The sequence below is a fragment of the Diceros bicornis genome, chromosome 2, assembly GCF_020826845.1.
Source record: "Diceros bicornis minor isolate mBicDic1 chromosome 2, mDicBic1.mat.cur, whole genome shotgun sequence".
Taxonomy (NCBI): domain Eukaryota; kingdom Metazoa; phylum Chordata; class Mammalia; order Perissodactyla; family Rhinocerotidae; genus Diceros; species Diceros bicornis.
The window spans coordinates 21276228-21297120 of record NC_080741.1 but is presented as its reverse complement, the minus strand read 5'-3'; the positions used below and the strand labels follow the sequence as shown (position 1 = coordinate 21297120).

Here is a 20893-nt window from a genome sequence, read left to right as displayed (position 1 = left end):
TTTTCTGATGTCCTACCAATTCTTCATTTTCTCTTCCTGGAATATCTCCTAAAGTCTTGAGAATACATTTTAGCTGCCAGTTGTTGGTCTACTTTATTTAGATACTACCCAACCTGGGGCAGTATCAGGGTGGGATCCAAAGCAAAGGGCTGTCATCAGAGTAGCTCTGGTTTACTTCTGTTCTTAGTTTTTAGAGGCATGCATTCTGGATTGTAAACCACAAGCAGTCACACATTTTTTTCCAATATAAAACTTGTCAAATTTCCAAGACAGATTCCAGATTATGATGGAAAAAGCTGACCTGGGTATGTGCTCTTTCCCAGGGAGAAAGAGGAGCCCCTGGGCCGGTGGGAGAACAGGGTACTAAGGGATGTTATGGTGCCAAAGGTCCTAAGGTAAGGTTGCATAAGACATTGTGAAGTCTTCCCAACATTTATTCTATGTTCCTACACTAACCACTCCTGTCCTTTTTATTTTCAGGGAAACAGGGGACTAAATGGACAGGAGGTATGGTAGCAAACATATCCATTTATCTGCCTGTCTGTTGTCTAGAAATATTTTTATTTATTTATTTTTATTTATTTATTTATTTTGGTGAGGAAGATTGGCCCTGAGCTAACATCTGTTGCCAATCTTCCTGTTTTTGCTTGAGGAAGATTGTCACTGAGCTAGCATCTATGCCAATCTTCCTCTATTTTGTACGTGGGACGCCACCACAGCATGGCTTGATGAGTGGTGTGTAGGTCCATGCCTGTGGTTCCAAACCCGCAAACCCTGGGCCGCTGAAGCAGAGCACACGAACTTAAGCAATACACCACCAGGCCAGCCCCTGTTTTTATTTTTGAGATTATTGACCAGTAGATCATCCGAATGAAGTTTCTGTTGACCTTCCTTTTTTATTGCCAACCATTTCATTTTCTTTATTCCTGTTATTTATTACAGGCAGCATATATTATTTGTTGACAGTTTCTATTACTCGGCAATCTTTGTTTTTACCTAGGGCCAGCCTAACAAAGAGGCTGTATATGGAACACAAAATTAGACTTTTTATTTGGTGTCTGACTTCTTTCCACATAAATGTAATACACTCTATTCTGATCACATCTGTCTTTTCAGGGAGACATTGGGGAAAGTGGAATTGATGGATTAAATGGAGAAAAGGTAGAACCTTCTCTTTGTACCATAAAGACCCTTCTGAGCTATTTCTCATTAAGAAATGGGAATTTGAGTTTATTCTTCTGTTTTTTAGGGTGACAATGGTCTTCCTGGAGGAAAAGGAGAAAAAGGTGATGAAGGATCTCAGGTAGGGATTCAATAAAGAAACAACATGAAAACTGCACTGGGAATTAAAGGTGTGATTAACGGAGTAGAATGGAAAAGACTGATACCCTACGTGTATCAGTCAGCTAGCGCCACAAAATTGCTTTGTTACAAACAATCACATTCAACAATAAACATTTATTGTGTTGCAGACATTCAGCTGCTCTAGGCTGAGCGTGGCTGACGTTGGCTTTTGTGTCTGTAGGTGGCCTGGGGACTTTGTTCCACGTGCCTGTTATCCTCTTCCTGGGACCAGAGAGCTGCCTGGCCATGTTGGCCATGACCTTTTCATGGCTGTGGCAGAAGCACAAGGGAGCAAGTAGAAACACACAAAGTCTCCTAAGGCATTTTAAGGCCTAGGCTTGGTACTCTTACAGCAACACTTCCGTCTCTTTCTGTTGGCCAAATCAAGTCATGGCCAAACTCAGGGGTAGAGAATCTTGCCCACCACACTTGGAAGGCGCTGCAGAGTTACATGGCAAAGGGCATAGATACAAAGAGGAGTGAAGAGTCAGGGCCATTACTGAAAAGCACCACCACACTAAGAACAGTAACAGGGTATTGACAAGAGTCTGTGGTGCAGGGCAGCACACTGCAAGTGTATGCCACTCATTCCCATCTAGAAGAAACACCAGCAGCAGCCAGACTTCGGTCATCTACTTTATGTTCTTTAGAGTGTGAACAGTTGAGTCAGAAACCCACTTTCTAGTGGAGGCAATCACCTTGGAGAAAATGGATAATCTCTCTGAATCTCAGCCGCCTCATTAAAAGAAAGATAATAAACAATACCTGGTTCATAAAGTAGTTGTAAAAACTAAAGACGAAGACAAATGTGTCTTGAACACAGAGTTCACCACTGTGACAAGCAATTGACGTCGCTCTTAAATTATTCATATGATGCCTGAAACCATTTTTTGGTTGTTCCTCTTTCTAGTTTAAAAATAACTTTAGTAGAAAAATATTTAATTATTCAAACCAGGAAGATAAACTCTTTGCTGTTGTTAATGTTATTAAAAATTCTTGTCTTGTCCTTCTTCTGATTTGTATTAACTTTAGGGAAGCCCGGGACACAGAGGGATTTCTGGTGACCGTGGAGCAAAGGGCCTGCGAGGAGACCCTGTAAGTGGTGGGGCTGCACGGGCTGTAAACTACATCAGGGCTCGGTTCCCATCAGCACTTCTGATAGGGAGAGAGTCCCCAACTAGAAGGTGCAACAGTAGCTGAGTTTAAATCATCACAGGCACAATTGTTGTCGAATTTTAAAAGCAGGTCCCTTGTGCTAGATCTTCTTCATATTCAGGATGAATATGGAGAGTGAGAAACCCTTGCACATCATTTGCACATATATTTTTTAAGAATACGTATTCAGAATTGACCTTGTGCTTCAGAGCTGTGAAGGAATCTGGTCCACTTTATTATCTTCCTCTAATGTACCTCAAAATATAGACGGAATGGAAGAAACAAAGCCATCTCTTTTTTTCTATGCTCCAAGAGTCTTTCTCAGTTGAAAGTATTAGCTTCATTGCCTTGCATCCAAGCCAGCTAGGATTATGTCAGGCAAAATCTATAACACAAAGGCGCCTACTCTCACAAGGACACAACCCAGTCAAGCAGACATGACCCCCAGCAACATAGGGACTATGCCAAGTCCAAGGGAACATCAGTGCTACAGGACTTCCATCACCATGCCCACATATAAGTCAGTCTCCAAAACTTTGATGAATTAGGATTTAGGTTTGTTTTTAAACATTTATTAAACTTTTTTATTGAGATATAATTGGCATATAACATTGTGTAAATTTAAGATGTACAAGGTGTTGATTTGATACATTTATATGTTATAATATGATTACCACCATCCCATTAGCTAACTCTTCTATCACATCACATAATTATCATTTCTTTTTTGTGATGAGAACATTTAAGATCTAGTCTCTTAGCAACCTCGAAGTATGTGATACGGTATTATTGTCTATAATCACTATGCTGTGCATTAGATCTCCAGAACTTACTATTGAATTGTAACATACATCAGAAAAGTACACAGATTATAAATGCACAGCTTGATGAATGTAAATACACCTGTGCACTCACCACCCAGTAAAGAAATAGAACATTAGACAATAATAGAGCATCGCAGAAACCCCCTCATGTCCACTCCAATCACTCCCAACCCTCCCTAAGGTAATCACTATCCTAGGACCATAAATTAGTTTTACCTGTTCTTGAACTTTAAATAAGTGGAATCATATAGGATACACTCTTCTGTTTCTGGCTTCTTTTGCTCAAGTTTATGCTTGTGAGAGTCATCCAAGTCCTTGCGGATAACAATAGTCATTCTACCCCATTGCTGTGTAGTATTCCATTGTGTGCCTATAACATCATTTATTTATCCATTTTGCTGTTGATATTTGGGTTGTTCCTGGTTTTTGCTGTTATAAATAGTGCTGCTCTGAACACTCTTGTACAGAGAAAATGTCTTTTGTGCACTTTTGTACACACTTCTATTGGGTCTGTATATTAGGAGTAGAATATCTGGATGATAACTTGTAACTTCTATATTCAGCTTAAGTCTTTACAGCCAAACAGTGTTTTTTTTTAAAAGTTTGTACTAATTTACATGCCCACCAGCATGCCAGAGCAGTGTACCACACATCCATCAGAATGGCTAAAATTCATAAAAACTGACAATACCAAGGGCTGATAAGGATGTGGGGCAACTGGGACTCTCACAGGACTTCGTCTTTTGTAACTCCTCCTCCGGTACACAATGGGTTGACTAGAGAAGGAATTTGGTGCAATATATATTGACAAATGTAAATGTTAGGTCTGCATTGAAGATAACTCTATTTAAAAAGTAGAGGAATTTGCACTTGAAGACAACATTGTTTACTAAGTGACATCTTCTGATGACCTGAGAGTTTCCAAACAACTTCAAAGCGTCTAATTAGAAACAAAAACTATCCACAAATAAGGATAATTAAGAAATAGTGGTTTAAATACAGAGACATTTCAGTCATCTGTATATGATGGCCAAAAATTCACTTGGGGTATTGCTATAAAATCTCCATTCACTTTAATCAGAATTCCCCCCTAATTTTCTGCTAAATTGTATGATTATATAATACCTTGAAAAGAATCTGAATAATGTAAAAGAATTTTTTTTAAAAAAAGAAATGTTCTCTGACTTTAAGATGGCTCAAAATTCAACCCACTAGAGCTTCTCTGTGATGAGCTGCTTGTCACTGTACTAACTTTAGATAGTCTTTCAATGTGTAACAGTCCTTCCTAGCCACTTGGGAATATACATCTCAAATCAAAGACAACTCTCTGTGCTTTTGTACATGTGCTTTTTGTGGGTCACTATTTCAGGAAAAATTTCGGAGAGCAAGATTGATACAATAAATAGAACACACACATGATCAGACTATTCATAGAAATGCATGCCGATGACACAAATTCCTGAAAAACTATACTTATTCAGACAGAATTTCTGATCACCTTAAAGTTAGTTTGGCTGTTGGAATTTCTCATTTCGACCTAAATATTTTTTTAAATCTCATGTAATGTTGGGGAGAAAACTGAGCTAGATCATTTGTCTGACCTACAGAGTTTAGTAAGGCTCATCATTATTAGAAGCTCACGTTTAATCATTAATTTGCATTAGATGATACTCTTTCATCCAGTTGCATAGAAATTGAAAGACTGAACCAGACTGTGTTCAGACCGACTGAACTGCTCCACGTGCAAATTGGGATGCTCTATTCTGTAGAATGTGCTAGTATGTGATTTTTTTAATGTCATCTCTTCAATCAAATAGTTCAGAGTTGGATTACAATAAGAAGTCTATATATCCAGTGGAATAAAATTTTGGATTTTACATTACCTTCCTTTTCCTTACTCACCTTTCCCACCAGGATACAATTCTCTAGGGGCCGGCCCCCAGGCGTAGTCGTTAAGTCCGGCTTGCTCCGCTTCAGCAGCCCAGGTTCTTGGGTTTGGATCCCAGGTGCAGACCTACACCACTCATCAAGCCATGCAGTGGCAGCGACCCACATACAAAATAGAGAAAGATTGACAACAGATGTTAGCTCAGAGTGAATCTTCCTCACCAAAAAAAAAAAAAAATACAATTCTGCAATATTGTAATTTAGGTATACCCTGCTTGGAGAACTTGGACAAATATTTAAACTTAAGAGAAAAACAGAAAGTGTAGAAAATAATCTTTGGCTTTGGTATGTAGGAGAGAAGTAATTTTTCATGTAAGTTTTAGTGATATCAGTTATAAAGTAAATTCTGAGCCCATCCTTTTCACTCTGTTAGCCTCTAAGCTCTGTAAGTGTAGAAACTACTTGGTTTAAAAGCTTACTAAGTATCTGAAACAATGACACATCCCTGTTGGTGATCTCAAATTACTTATCGATTGATGAAGGTAATCTGGGCTGCTATCAGCCAAACAGCCCAGCAGCTGGCACTCAGCAGGAGTGGATAATTGTTGTCACCTCTCAATTTACTGGAGCATTGACTGAATTGACTGTCTCAATTGATTGTCCTGGCATCATGGCAACGCTGCTCTCTTTGTGGTCCTAACTACTCAAGATAGAAAGCTTCAGTTTGGCCTGCTAAGGATAATATGTATCCCACAACATGTGCCTGTTTTCAATGAGTTCCTGCTAGAATGTTTGTATGAATGTTGGGAAAAACTCAAGATCCCAGGATTTTCTGTAAGCCTGAAAATCAGGGGTGAGCGTATGGAGATGGAAGGCAGCCAGGCGTCCGGGAGGAGAAAGAGGGAGTGGGTGGCAGATACAGCCTTCAGCACTGCTTGGTGTACTTATGTTCTTGTGGTGGAACCTACTGCAAACATTTGCCTTCTCCCAAGGATGGGGAGAGTAAAATCTACCAACCCTCAAGTATAAACTTGCCTAGGCCCCAGGAAGGAAGAGCAAAAGTTAAGAGCAAGGATGGCAGTCGCAAGAAGAGGTACCTCCAGACCCAGGATAAGAGTTGTCACAACCACAAGTCATGTCACCCTGGCGTCCCTTGGCTATGCCTTCTATGGTGAGCTCTTGCTTTCCCCCCACACACTCACCTCAGGTCTCCACTCTTTTCTGATAATGCAAAGCACAGGAGGAAAAGAAAACACTTGTAAGCCGTTTATAATTTTAACCTATTTCTAATGGGTTGGGCTTCTCGTCAACTTTTTGGGGAGTGATTAAATGTGTTGTACACAAGTTACATTTTTAAGGAGAAATTTTCAAAACCTATTAATTTTTCTCTTTATTTTCTATTTTTTAGGGATTTCCTGGATTTGACAATAGCATGGAAGGACCCAAGGGCTTAAAAGGAGAACGTGGAAGACAAGTAATTACGTGGGCATTTGAAAGTAAACTTGTAATGATGTGGCAACTGTGAGGGTCAAGTTCTTAGTGATAGAATATGAAATGCATATAAAGAATGGAATCAGAGTGGATATACTTGATACAGAAAAGCTATTTTTAGCAGCAAAAAGATCTTTTACTCCTCCTTATCTGCTACCCTGGGATTTAAGAAACATTCTCTTCTTCTTCTTCTGAATTTGGGGTGACTTGCTTCACTAAGCCATACCTTTGAGGTCTTCATTTATGAATGCAAACATCTAAACTCTAACCTAAAATGTAGAGCTAGCTGATAGAAGGAACTAGCAAAGAGTTCTTGGCCTTCCCAGGATCCAGAGGACACATGCCCTAAAAAGACATTGTATGATTCATAGTACATGATAAAAAGAACAAAATCTGATAGATCTATACAGCCCACACTCTCAAGGCAAGTCTCTTGGGATTAATCTCATGAAATCTCACAAGTCACAATTTGATCATCTTAACTTCTTTTTTAGAATTTTTAAAAATAATTATCTAGAAAATATGTGTCTCTGAATCTTCTTGATGAGGAAGTTCCCTTGGTTGACTCCACCTTGGGGAGAGGTCTGTTATGGTGGAAAGAACTTTGCTTTGGGGACAGGCCTAGGTCCTGTTTCATGCTCTGTCCCTTACCAGCTCTGTGGCCTCAGGCCACTTTCTGTAAACCTTGATTTTCTCAGCTGCAAAATAGGACAAATAGCCTACTTTTGAAGGTTATGATGGGAATTCAGTGACTGACCCTGCCACATCATACGCCTTCAGTAAATGTTACCTGCCACTTTTATTAATCGGCAAATGTATGTCTCATAATAGATTCATAATTATTCCCTCCTTTTCTGTCTTGGGAAGACTTGTGAATATTGTGAGATTTTATTCACATTAGGGTGTTAATCTACACAGGTTGTCCAAACAGAACAAGTCCCCAAGGTAGAAATCAAACCAGTAGTAGCCATACCTGATACATGGCATACTTCAGTGATCTACTCTGTGGCAACGTAGTGGGGATAGTTAGATTTTAGTACTCTAATTTATGCCCTAAACACAAGTTAGACAGTGGTGATGAACAGATGAAGCCATGTCATTAGCATTTTGTCCTGTGGTTCCTCATGACCCACATAGGGATGTGACTTATGACCAGTGGAAGTAATGCTGCATTCCAATGGGAGGGTACCTCTCTAGTTGGTGTGTACCCATTCGCCCTCCCTGGAGCACATCAAGCTGATGTTGAAGAGGAAATGTGTCACTGCTGTGTACTTATTGTCATACGTCTGTCTGTTCATTTGACAGGGTAGAAGAGGCTGGCCAGGCCCCCCTGGGACACCAGGCTCCAGAAGAAAGACAGTAAGAGCCCTTCTAGACAAGGAGACCCACTGCTCTGGTGGCCTATATTGTGATGAAAATGGCTGATTGTGGGGAGCAGACGGGATGGTTTCACTGGGGCTCACTCTCTTGGGGAAACTGACTTGGGACGCCTCTGAGAACAGAGCTGGCAAAGGACTTGGGAAAGCCCCTGAACCTGAGGCAGGAAGGTGCAGACTGTGGGCGAAACACCAATCAGGAGAGAGAGCTGGGCAAAGAGAACCAAAATGGTGCCAACTAGAGGAAGAGTGGTCGAAGTTTGGCCTACACCCTAACTGAGGTTGCCAGCAACGTCGTTTTAATCCAAGACTCCATTCCTCTGCCAAATTTTATGACTACTTAGAAAAGTCAGTCCTGCTGTAAGTCCTCTGTTCTTACTTCTATTTTCTCTGCCTTAGCAAAGAAGAGGAGTATGTTCCAAGATAGAAAAATATTTTCTTTATGAAGTATAATAGCTGATTCTATGAACTTCTGCTCGGAAAATATAATGCATAATAAATGCAATATATTAAACTAGTTTTTATTTGTGCTCAATTTCAAAGCATTATATATATCTACTTTATTGGGATAGAATTGACGTATAACATTATATTAGTTTCAGGTATACAGCATAATGATTTGATATATGTTGTGAAAAGATCACCTAAGTTGTAAGTCTAGTTAATATCCATCACTACACGTAGGTACAAATGTTTTTCCTTGTGATGAAAACTTTTAAGATCTACTCTCTTACAATACAGTATTCTTAACTATATCACCATGCTGTACATTATGTCTGTGATTTATTTTATAACTGGAAGTCTGTACTATTGACCCCCTTCACCATTTTGCCCAGCCCCCCACCCCTGGCAATTGCTAATCTGCTCTCCGTATCTATGAGTTCTTTTTTTTCCCAAGATTCCACATATAAGCGAGATCACATAGTATTTTTCTTTCTCTGACTTATTTCAGTTAGCATAATGCCCTCAAGTTCCACCCATATTGTCACAAATGGCAAGATTTCCTTCTTTTTTATAGCTAAATAATATTCTGTTGTGTGTGTGTGTATATATATATACACATATATATATACACACACACACAACATACCAATTTTATTTATTAATTCATCCATCGATGAACACTTAGGTTGTTTCCATGTCTTGGCTATTGTAAATAATGCTGCAGTGAACATGGAGGTGCAGATATCTTTTCAAGTTAGTGTTTTTGTTTCCTTTGGTTAAATAACCAGAAATGGAATTGCTGGATCGTATGGTATTTCTATGTTTAATTTTTTGAGGAAGCTCCATACTGTTGAAAACATTTATGCATGTAAAAATATATATCTAAGAGCAAAATTAGGTCACTTGCTTATGTAACCTTTTGGAGTCTTTTTTATTTGTTTATTTGTTTTGTTGCTATTTTTTCAATGAGTACTTTTGAAAAATGATTCTGTGCTTGACTTCTTGGAAGAGCACAGAGATTACAAAAGACAATCTTTATCCAATAAGAAGAGATAACTTTAATAAAATATACTTAAATGCCTGCATTGGGTTCTACATTAGACCTGTCTCTTCTCATTATGCAACATTTTCTTTCCACTCTTCATTTAGTTATCCAGCCTTCTCCAACTTCCTCCACCTCCCTCCAAAAAATATATAATGTTTTTAAATTGAGCACAAATAAAAACTAGTTTAATATGTTAAATTTATTTGCATTATATTTTATGAGCAGAAGTTCATAGAACCAGCTGTGATACTTGATCAAGAAAATAATTTTGTACCTTGGAACACACTTCTCTTCTTTATAGGGTAGAGAAAATGAGAATAAGAACAGAGATTATTTTTAAAATGTGCAGAATTTACTGGAAAAATGCTTTACTACTGCAGTTTTAATGTACCTAAAGATAAATACATTTGCTATTCATTTTACTTTCTAAAAGGGTGTAGCCAGCTTACATACCCCAGGAAAATATTTGGAACTTAAAGAGTATCATCCAAGAAATCCTGGCATGGGAGAGGTACTTTTACTGTTTCACAGAGGCTATACTCTCTCTAGAGGCTAATGCAGTATCACTATGTATTGTTTACACTGCACAACTCCTGAGAAATATGGCCTCATCTTGGGTTATAGATTCAGCAGTGTCATTCAGGAGTAGAAGTAGGATTTCTAGCTAACGATGGGAAAGTCAAGGTGTTTTTTACATATTATTCCCCTTTTGTGCAACTCACCAAAAACAAGGAGAGAAATTAAAAATAGATTAACAAAGAATGACCACAACTTCAAGCCATAGATGATGACAAATATTGGCCAACTATTTTTTAAATCTGGATCTCAATGATGGAGGCTTTGGAGAGCTGATACATACCACCTCAGACCTCAAGCAGGGAACAGATTTCTCTAAAAGTAGCTGCCATAGTCCTGAAAAATCTGGTGAACAAAATCCAGGAGCACTATAGATTTTGAGAAGATCAAGAAATATACTGATAGAAACACAATTTATAGAAGAGACAGAAATAATGAGAAAGTGAAGAATATTGCATTTTTAATATCTACAACTTGGCAGTCTGGGCCATGGGGGCTGCCAAGACAGAATAAACAGTGTCTATCACAACGCAAAGAAACTATGACTCAAGGGGCTTTTGTGAGTTTCATGAATCTCTTAAATGCCGAAATTTGTAGGGAAAGGAGCCATCAAGAAATAATTCATGATGAGAAAGTGTTTGAGACAGCATATCTATATCAAAGCTACTGACCCAAGTCTAGCTATGCCCTGTTTGAAGGTGATTAGTAATCAGAAATAGTAAAAATCTTCATTAATTAATCAGATGATAACTAATCAGGAACTACGCATAGAGATTGCAGAAGAGGAGGAAAGCTACATGAGCAAAGGGCAGATGAACCCTCACTAGAAGAGGAACTATTCAAGGAAACAGTAGAACAGTTCTGGCAAATAGTTCTCCAAACTCAAAAAAATTAAGACAACATGATTACTCTAAAAAAAGAGTCTAAAGAACTGACAAGAAGGGCTGACCCTATGGCATAGTAGTTAAGTTCACGTGCTCCACTTCGGCGGCCCGGGGTTCACTGGTTTGGATCCCAGGCGCGGACCTACACACTGCTCGTCAAGCCATGCTGTGGCGGCGTGCCACATACAAAAGATAGAGGAAGATTGGTAACAGATGTTAGCTCAGGGCCAATCTTCCTCACCAAAAGAATAAAAGGAGTGACAAGATAATAGAAAGTGAAGAAAGCAAGCTGGTAGTGCTTGGGAACAATGGAAAAGGGAAAAAATGTTGAACGTAATATATATTAGAAGCAATAGGGCCGGCCCCGTGGCTTGGCGGTTAAGTGCATGTGCTCCACTGCTGGCGGCCCGGGTTCGGATCCCGGGCACGCACCGACGCGCCGCTTCTCCGACCATGCTGAGGCCACGTCCCACATGCAGCAGCTAGAAGGATGTGCAGCTATGACAGACAACTATCTACTGGGGCTTTGGGGGAAAAATAAATAAATAAAAATCTTTAAAAAAAAAAAAAGAAGCAAAAAATTAGAATAAATATGACTGAAAATATATTGAGCAAATAAATTAAGAAGCCACAAAAGCAATGATAGAGATGGAATATCGACAATGAAGAGTTAGCAAATGTACAGTTTGCATTACTAAGTTAAACAAACCAAATGTAATGTAAAAAATCAGAAATGCAATAGAATGTAACTTCTTGAAACAAAGGCTCAAATGTGCAGACTGAAAGGTCATACTCTTGCTCAGAAAAAAAAAAATTGATACAGAAGTATCAACACTGAGCCACATCGTAGTGAAATTACCAAATTTATTAAGAAAGAATCATGAGACTTTCCAAACACAAAAGATGGAAAACTCAGTTTGTCTTTAGCCTTCTTCACAACATTCAGGGCCAAAAGTAAACATAGAACGGCCACAGAGTTCTGAGGGAAAGAGAGTGGTCCAAGGTTTTTATACCCACCCAAGTTGTCTCTGAAACATATAAATAATCAACATGCTCAAGCCTTCAAAAACTCAGGCAGTGTAGCCCCCAGGATCCTTTCTTTAAAATTTAATGATATTAATTTGAATCCCTTTAAGTATAGAAATAAGACTAACCCATAGAAATTGTGATTACAGAACAAAACGTAAATGTTATACATTTGACAATCTAAAAATCATATGAAAGTAGGAAAGTAGGAAAAGGTGTGGGGAAAGTACCAATATGTCCTCATCTTTCATTGTAGAGAGTCAGTATCTAAACATCATATTAAGCTAAAATATGTATTACAAACATACCCTAACTTCCTAATTTTTTTTGATAATCATTATTTCCTCTTTTAGGAGTGCATATCTCTTATAGTGAAGAAACGTTACCATCTGACATTTCCAGTTTGTTTCAGTTTTATTTTTTCTTCTATTAAATTCAAGTAAAATTAAATGCAATATTTTAATTTTAAAATAGTGTGAACAGCGTGATCCCTTTTTAATCAAAAGTACACTATTTAGAACTCTGTCTGTAACCAAGCATGAAAAGATGTCAGGAATCATGATTACCAAATGTTAATGATAGTTATTTCTAGATGGAGGATTTGGGATGACTTTTAAATTTTTATTCTGTGTATTTTCTGCATTTGAATGTTGAAAAACCAACATGTATCATTTTTATAACAACAGTAAAGTCATTATCATTTTAGAAAGAAGAAAAATCTATACCACTGACTGAAAAACTCTAAAATGTAGGTAGATAGTGAGCATGAGGACTCAGTGCAACAAGATTCTGCTGAACTGATAAGAGATTGGAGGATGGCCAGTGGTAGGGTGTGGCATGCAGGGAAATAACAATAGTCGACCAAATCTGACCTTCATTCATTTGGCAAATATTTAGTGAACACCTACAACGTACCAGCAACTCTACTAACCACTAAAGCTACAAACACAAATAAGACATAATCTTTGCTCTTAAGGAACTTATAATCATGTTGTAGAGCCTATGTCCAACCTACTATTGACATTTGGGCCGAATAAGTCTTTGTTGTGGGTGGCCATCTTGCGCATTGTAGGATGTTTAGTATCATCCCTCTCCTCTACCCACTAGGTCCTAGTAGCACCCCCAACTGGTGACAACGAAAAATGTCTCCAGACGTTGCCAAATGTTCCCAGGGAAGGGGGTTGCTAAATCCCCCTCTTGAGGTTGAGAACCACTGTTGTAGAGGGGACGGACCTGTAGGGATAACAAGCTGTTATGGATGCTCTGCCAGGGGCCTGTAATGGATTGGGCATTGAGGGGTGGGGAGGAAGGGGAGGTTGGCTCTTTCTGAGCCAAACTTTACTGAAAATTAGAATAGATTCTTGTGTCATAGTTGATAGGAAGTAGCTGTAGCCTCAAACTAAAGCATGGCCTCCAGTCCTATCAGTCCAGAAGGCTGTTAGTTATGTTTTGCCCTTTTCATGTGTCTTGGCATACTTTAAGGGCAGCTTGAAGTTCTCTAGGACAATCATTCATCATTGTGAATGAGTTTGCCATTAAGATTCAGTATTAATGTGATGTTTTATTGTTAAAAATGTCTTGCTTTTTCCCTGGGGATTCTGTGTCCCAAATCAGTCCATACCTATCTGGGGAAGTGGGTCTTGGTAAACCACCAGACTATGGAGGACCAAGGGACTGAGTACCCTGTTCTGGATCTTCTTACAGTCAGGTTTTCTTTGGGGAGATTGTCTTCCTTGTTGTGCCCACTCACGTTCAATTTCACAGATAAGTTAGGCTGTCTGGATGTGTTATCAGACAACCGAAAGCCCTTGGGCAAACCATTAAGACATTTTGTGATTTAATCTTTCCCATCTAAAACATTTGTAAAGTCATCTCCCCTATTTCCTTGTTTTCTTTCTCTCACACCTACCCACGATGTCTAAACCTATGACTTTCCTTTGGAGTTTAAATCCCAAATAGCCATTAACAAAGTTGCTAGGTGACTGCTTCTGGAGATGTTTCCATTATTTGTGTGAATGGTGGATCAAAGTCAGTCTCCTCTGTTAGGCTTAAAAACTCCTGCCTAAGGACAGGAGTCAGTTTTTTGCTCACCACCACTCACCCCAGTGCCTCACTGGGGAGCAGGAGCTCGATAAAAAGTGTTGAGATGACTAATTTTAATCAAGCTCTTCCAAAGTCAAACTTTAAAAACACAGAGAACAAATGTTTATTGATGATGTTTCAAACACTGTGACAGTGGACCAGAGAAAGATTTTTGGATGTAAAAATCTTTGGATGTTTCATATCCCTTAAATAATATCATACAGGAAGCTCTTTATTTTGCCTGAATATAAGGTTTCATTCAGTTGCTCCTACCACAACCAGACGTATCCACCTAAAGTCCAGGTCTGGCCGTGTACATTTCCAAGAACCCCAGTGGTTTCTGCTAAATGGTGTCTGAACCCTTCAGCCTAGTATTTTCAGCCTAGTAACCCTGCTACTCCCCTCTCTTCTCACACTTTTAACCCAGACTTGCCACTGTCAAAGACATTTCCTATTTTCCTGCCTCTACTTCATTACTTAGGCTATACCCTCTGCTAGAAAGACCTCTTTCATCCTCTACCTGTAAAACTCCTACACATTCTGTGAAACCCATCTCAAAAATCTCTTCCTCTAGGAAGATTTTTGTGATTTGACCAACTGGATATGATTGCTTTCTTTGAAACCATCTTTCTATTTGCCCTTTCTTTTGACATTTGCCATACTCTGCCTTGTGAATATTTGTAATATTTATCTCCTCCCCCATAACCCAAAGAGTGAGGGTCCCCTGAGGTCAAGAACTGTGTGTTTGTCAGCTTTATGCTCCTATGGTTCCAATCAATATGCTTTGTGGGTAGTAGATCCTTGGTAGATATTTTTCTGAATGAAACTGAAGTGAATTGAAGCAGAACAGAGAAACTTTTGTGCTAAAGGAGTGGAGAAAGCTTCTTTTCCTCCCTCTGATAGGATTTAGACTTTCATCCAAGATGACTCATCGGGGTTTTAAAGAAATAGGCCTCCAACCGTTTCCCCAGATACACAGTCTGTTTCCTAGATAACAATAAACTTTGACTGAAATATGATGAGAAGAATTTAAAGTCTGCAATACAGTACTGACGTCACATAGAATTTTGACCTGAATATCTCAAATAAATTTCCATCAAGAAAATGTTGTCTGATATTTATTGAATTTTGCAAATCCTGAATGTCAGTCTTGCTATAATCTTATGAGAGATCATAAGTAAGATAATAAAATGTCTTTGTCTCTTGATTTCCAGATCTATGAAATATTGGTCTGGAATATACCCAGACCCTAACCTTACATTTGAGAGTATTAGGAAAAATCCACTTGATTGTGTAGTGCCATTATTTTGATTGGATATTTTAATAACATATTGAGTTGAGTAACCTTTAAATGTTTGGGATGATTCTTTCATTTTTTACAGGTAAGCATTTTATTTAGCTTTTTGTGTAGAGGGGATAAAATTAGTTTGGCTATGTTTAGCTTCTGAAAATAATCTATAATAAAGTTCATGGAGTCAATTCTCTCAGTTTTTCCTCTGGCTTCCTGCCTTTGGCCACTCGACTCCTGATTTCTGGCTTACTTGGTAGCAATTTGGAAAAATGAAAAGAAATAAAATTCAAATTAGTCAATTTTGGAGCTTGTGACCAGCTCTAGTAATAGTTTAGTGGAGAGTGAATTATTGACGACTATCTGTTCTCATAAGTATCCATAGATTTCCATTGTCTATGATTTTAATTACCTACTGCCCTAGGATAGAAATTCAGAGATGGCAACATTTTGCTTTCATGGTGCAGTAGATAATTAAATGTTTTGAGCAATATGTGGGAACTTTTTTTTTTAATGTCAGCACCTTAAGGTGTCCATTACTAATTTAAATGAAATATAAAAAGCATTTTTTCAGAGTTAATAATACCTATGTTTTCTTCCCATTTTAGGCAGCTCATGGCCGAAGGGGACTTACGGGCCCCCAGGTACAATGCTTTTTTCCTTAACTCCAAATGATAAGTATTCTGTGTCCAGTCAAGGAGCTGGAATAAAGGCTCTAGAAAGTCTCTTCCAAGCCTAAAGTTCTTTCACTTTTTAATGATATGGATTATGTAATAAAATATTGGAAAACTGTTAGGCTACAATTTCAAGAACTCAAATCTTAAAAGAAAATGAAAATTTGGGTACTTTAATCAAAAACTGTAATTTATGACAAGGGACACTATTTGGCCCAATTATTGTTAAATTTAACTCTGTTTGGATTTCAAGTACAAATTCTAATAAGTCAGTGGGTGACCTTTCATTTAGATTTTTGTTTAATTAACTCTGAAACCTTACTTACAATTTACATAAACCCCTTTTAAACCAGGAGTACAATAAAACCTTAATACAAATTGGATATTCTGAATGTTTTAGTTGACTATACCAAATATCATATCATATCCCTTTTGTACATGTTGGTGATACACTATACATGCTTCATGAACTTCCAATATTTATGAAAGAGCAGTTATGACTTGGAATTTTACAAAATTGAGGAAACACACATTCTCAGATTGAAAATACAATGAAGAAACACAGTAAATCCACTCTCAATCACATCATGGTGAAACTCTAGAATGTTAAAGATAAAGAAAACATCTTAATCACTACCAGAAGGGACAGTTTTACCCATAAAAAAAAAACAAATTAGATTGCAGCAGACTTCTTTCAACAATAATACATGCCAGAAAACAACGAAGTAGTACCTTGCAGGTGCAGAAGAAAAATAACTGTTAACCTAGAATTTTATACCTAGCTAAAATTGAATGAATGTAAAATAGACATTTTCAGATAGTCAAAGACTAAGAGAGTTTACCATCTGCAGACATTATCCTGCCCCCATACACACACACACACTTCATCTAAAAGGAGAGCAAATCCAGAAAAATGGCATGAAAAGAATGAAATATGATTGAGGAGAGAAAGTGTTGAGAAATTTCCTCTTTCTGATTTCTAGGAAAAGACATCAGTGAGAAACATTTAGTTGCATCTAACCATGTAACAACTGAGACATAAACTTAGGCTATCCTAATAGTTCCCTAAATTAAACTTTTTAATCCTTCTTTACTCTTTTTGGAATTCTTATCTGTGGTAGAATTCAGGGGCAATGTGAAGAGAATGCTCACCTTTTGATCCCTAGATATTTAATCTGTTTGAATATAAATATGGTGTTGAAAGATGCCTGAAGAAAATGTGAAGTAAATTGTAAGATTTTTCAAGCCAAATACCCAAGTTAGTAACAGTATATTACAAATGTTTTAGGAAAAGAAGGGAGAATGCGTGTGTGCACGCATAAGTATAAAGACTGGAAGCAAATACACCAACATATTAGCTGTAGTTATCTCTGCTTGATAATATTATAGAAGATTTTTGTTTCCTTCTATGTATTTTTCTCTACTTCTCATGTTTTTTGCAAAGATCCTGCACTGCCATTGTGACAAAAAATATTTATAATCTTGCACATAAAGGAGACAAAATTCTCAGCAAACAGTGTTAACAGGTTGATTCTCTCTCACCACAGGGGACAACAGGCATCCCGGGCCCAGATGGGCTTGAAGGCTCCCTGGGACTTAAGGGCCCTCAGGTATGTATCAAGACTAATCAGAGTGTGAGAACATAAAGAAGAATCTGAAGCCTTGGTAGAATCTCTCATACCTCCTTGCAGAATTACAGATGTTTAAAGTGTTTTCAGGGTAAGAAAGTAATGAAGCAATGTAGTCTTGACTTATACAGCATTTGATCTCTTTTATCTAAGTTTTGTCCCAGTCAAGAGGTGAAAAGAGAATGAACACTCTGGGCAGCATCCCTGTGCGATGGGTTTAGGCTAGCTAGGGTATTCTAGGGAGACCTTGAACCTCAGAACTGGGAATTTTGGTCAATTTAGCACAGTAAGAGCTCAATGTTGCATATCTGGTTGCCCATAATATAGAAAAATTGGCCCTACTCTGGGAAAGATTTGTTCCAAATATAGCTAAAGCCTTTAGCAGGGTGATCTATAGGGTGGCACTCAGCCTGTTCTCTCCAGCTCACCTCTCCAGGGAGCTGCCTTAAGTACTTTTTCCTTCGCAAGGAGCAAGCCGTGGTTGGCTCTAACACTGATCACATGAGGGGAAAGGAAGTGTGTGCCAGAAAGGGCAAAATGTAGCCTAAAGTAATAATGAAGGGAAAGGAAGTCCTAGAAAATGCTGAAATGAAAGAAAGATGGTCAGATTACAGAAAGTTAGAACATATTTTTATCTCTCCAAACTTTTAGTTTTGAAAGCTTGAGAAATCGTTTTGTTATTTGGCAAATGCAGGACAAGCAGTGGTTCTGCAATTCTTCAAAGTTTTGATCCATATAGTTAAAAAAAATTAAAGTAACTATTATATGTTGGCAGCTTGGTGCATGGAAGTTGGACAAAATATCCTTAGACATTAGAAGAGAAACTGTCCACATTTTACCGAGATTTCAGAGCCGTAAACAGTCTGCCCCTTGGACCTCTATCTCTTTCTAACTTGATTGCTTTTCTTTGTCTTACTTGCCAGCTGAGGAAAGTTCACTTTTCTCACCTTCAAGTGAGAAATATTTGCCGTTGGGGTTGTGGGGAAGCATTTCACTAGATAGGCTGGCTTTATTTCATGCTAAACAAGTAATACTACAGCACCCCTTCTTCCATTTTATAGACTCTCACTTTTTTCCTGACATAATTTAAAAGGAGATGCAAAACCAAAGACATCATGAAGGCTTCTCTGTAAAGTGCATGGAAGCCACAGTTAATTGGCAATATAATATTCCAGAAGTTGAAATATCCAAATTTTATCTTACTGTGTGTCATATCTTATTTATGACCAGTCTTCGGTGTTGTTATTGAATAGAAAATCCATTTAAATATTCTAGTTTCAGATTTGTGTAATTAAGGATTATTTTCTTTATAACATAAGAAATATATATATTTGGAGTATAAACATGTTAGGATAATTAGAAAACAATACTGAAAAATTCAACCGTTCAGTATTTCTTCACTTTGACTGCAAATGCCCAACCACCTAAATGTCATATTGGACCCTTGTACCCCCGCCACAGAGGAAGAGCTCGATAGATCAAACGCATGAGTGGAGTTGTCTTCCCAGTTTTTGTCCATGTTACTAACTTAACATTTCCACTTTTAATATTCAAGTTAATTTTCAAGTGTTTTCTTTGGGGAAGAAAATAATGCTCTAATTCTCCGTACGTAGGGCCCAAGAGGAGAGGCTGGTGTGAAAGGAGATCAAGGAGATCTGGGAAGTAAAGGTCCCCAGGTATGTAATGAGAGAAAGTGCCTGCCTCTGGCCTTGATTTTGGCTTTAATATGGATGTGCTTGTGGTTTCTTCCCTGCAGATGGAGCTATTTATTGCCTGTGAACCAGCAAAGTGTATTAGGTTTGACTTCAGTGCTGGATGGGGTGGCCACATCACCTTCTGTCCCCACCTTGCAGAGTCGGCTGTCATTCTCTCAAACAGGAGGCGGAAGATGGTTTCTAGTCCTCTTTGCCTCAGCAGCTCAGCCATTCCTCTGAGGTTAAGAATTCTTCCTCTTTGTAAATCAGGCTACATCACTCCCATGATCTCATTCCTCAGGGGCTTACCATCACACTCAAAATACAACCTACTTCAGTGGTCCTCAACCTAGCTACACATGAGAATCTTCTGGGCAGACTGTAAAACACTCCATGATGGACACTCCTCAGACCACTTAAATCAGAATCTCTGGAGGTAAGGCCAGGGTATCAGCAATTTTAATTTCTCTAGAGGTGATTCTAATATACACACCCAGCATTGGGAATAACTGTCCAACATCACTTCTCCAACTTCAAAGCGCTTAACAATAACCTAGAGAATTTATTAAAATGCAGATTCTGATTCAGTAGGTCTAGGGTGGGGCCTGAGATTCTACACTTCCCATAAGCTCCCAGGTGATGCTGATGTTGCTGGTCCCTGGACCACACTTTGAGTAGCAAGGTCCTATGTGATCTGGCCCCGCCTGCCTGCTATCATAGTATATATTTATTTGTTTGACTGTTTGTCTCTCCTTCTAGATTATAAGCTCCGTGAAGGCCAGGACTTTGTCTTGCTTACACTATATCCCAGAGCCCAGAACGACAATGCTGCCACACAGTAGAGTGCAACACATATTTATATAATGAATCAATTAGTAAATGAACGAATGAGACAGTTGCGACTTGCGCTCTCTTGGCTGACATGAGGGTGAAGTGAATCCATTACTTTGTGTCCATTAGTTAGACTGGGCAGTGGTCCAACACTTAAGTGGATGTATTCATTATGGAAATATTTAAGAAGCTATCTGCATAAACTTGTATCTCATGACACAATATTTTAAAGCATATTAATTACTGCTCATGAGGATATTTGTTCCCAATTTTGATGACTGTGTTCCTTCAAAAAGCATGAAAACTTTAAAATTTCACGGTAGGATTAAATTGATGAAAAGTAACTATTTTGCATTCACATCCTTGAATCATTAAAAACTTGCTGGCACCACAAACTGAGATTTTTTTTAAAAAATGGTAAATGCCAAGGGAAACATACCCGCTGATTATCTCATCTGTTTATATAAAATATTGAGATGTAGGTGGGTTGAAATCCAAAGACCTTGGTAATTCCCCTGCTCTAGAATCCAAAATTGCATCCAAGTGGCTGTTACTCAAATAACTTATTCCATTTGCCTTATAATGTCCTTCTATGAGTGAGTCCCCTTTAATCTTGCCTTGGCAAGATTAGTCATAGTCATAAA

The 20893-nt window shown here is 38.3% G+C and overlaps 1 protein-coding gene across 1 annotated transcript in view; it reads left to right on the top strand.

Annotated features, from left to right (window-relative positions):
- The window catches only part of COL6A6 (collagen type VI alpha 6 chain), a 124291-nt gene that overhangs the window by 50802 nt on the left and 52596 nt on the right, over positions 1 to 20893 (top strand). Inside the window, exons 14-23 of the mRNA XM_058553315.1 lie at positions 324 to 395; positions 481 to 507; positions 1117 to 1161; positions 1250 to 1303; positions 2377 to 2439; positions 6619 to 6684; positions 8007 to 8060; positions 16031 to 16066; positions 17644 to 17706; positions 19338 to 19400. Of these exons, the coding sequence (XP_058409298.1) occupies positions 324 to 395; positions 481 to 507; positions 1117 to 1161; positions 1250 to 1303; positions 2377 to 2439; positions 6619 to 6684; positions 8007 to 8060; positions 16031 to 16066; positions 17644 to 17706; positions 19338 to 19400 (543 nt within the window). The remainder of the gene's footprint in view (positions 1 to 323; positions 396 to 480; positions 508 to 1116; positions 1162 to 1249; positions 1304 to 2376; positions 2440 to 6618; positions 6685 to 8006; positions 8061 to 16030; positions 16067 to 17643; positions 17707 to 19337; positions 19401 to 20893) is intronic.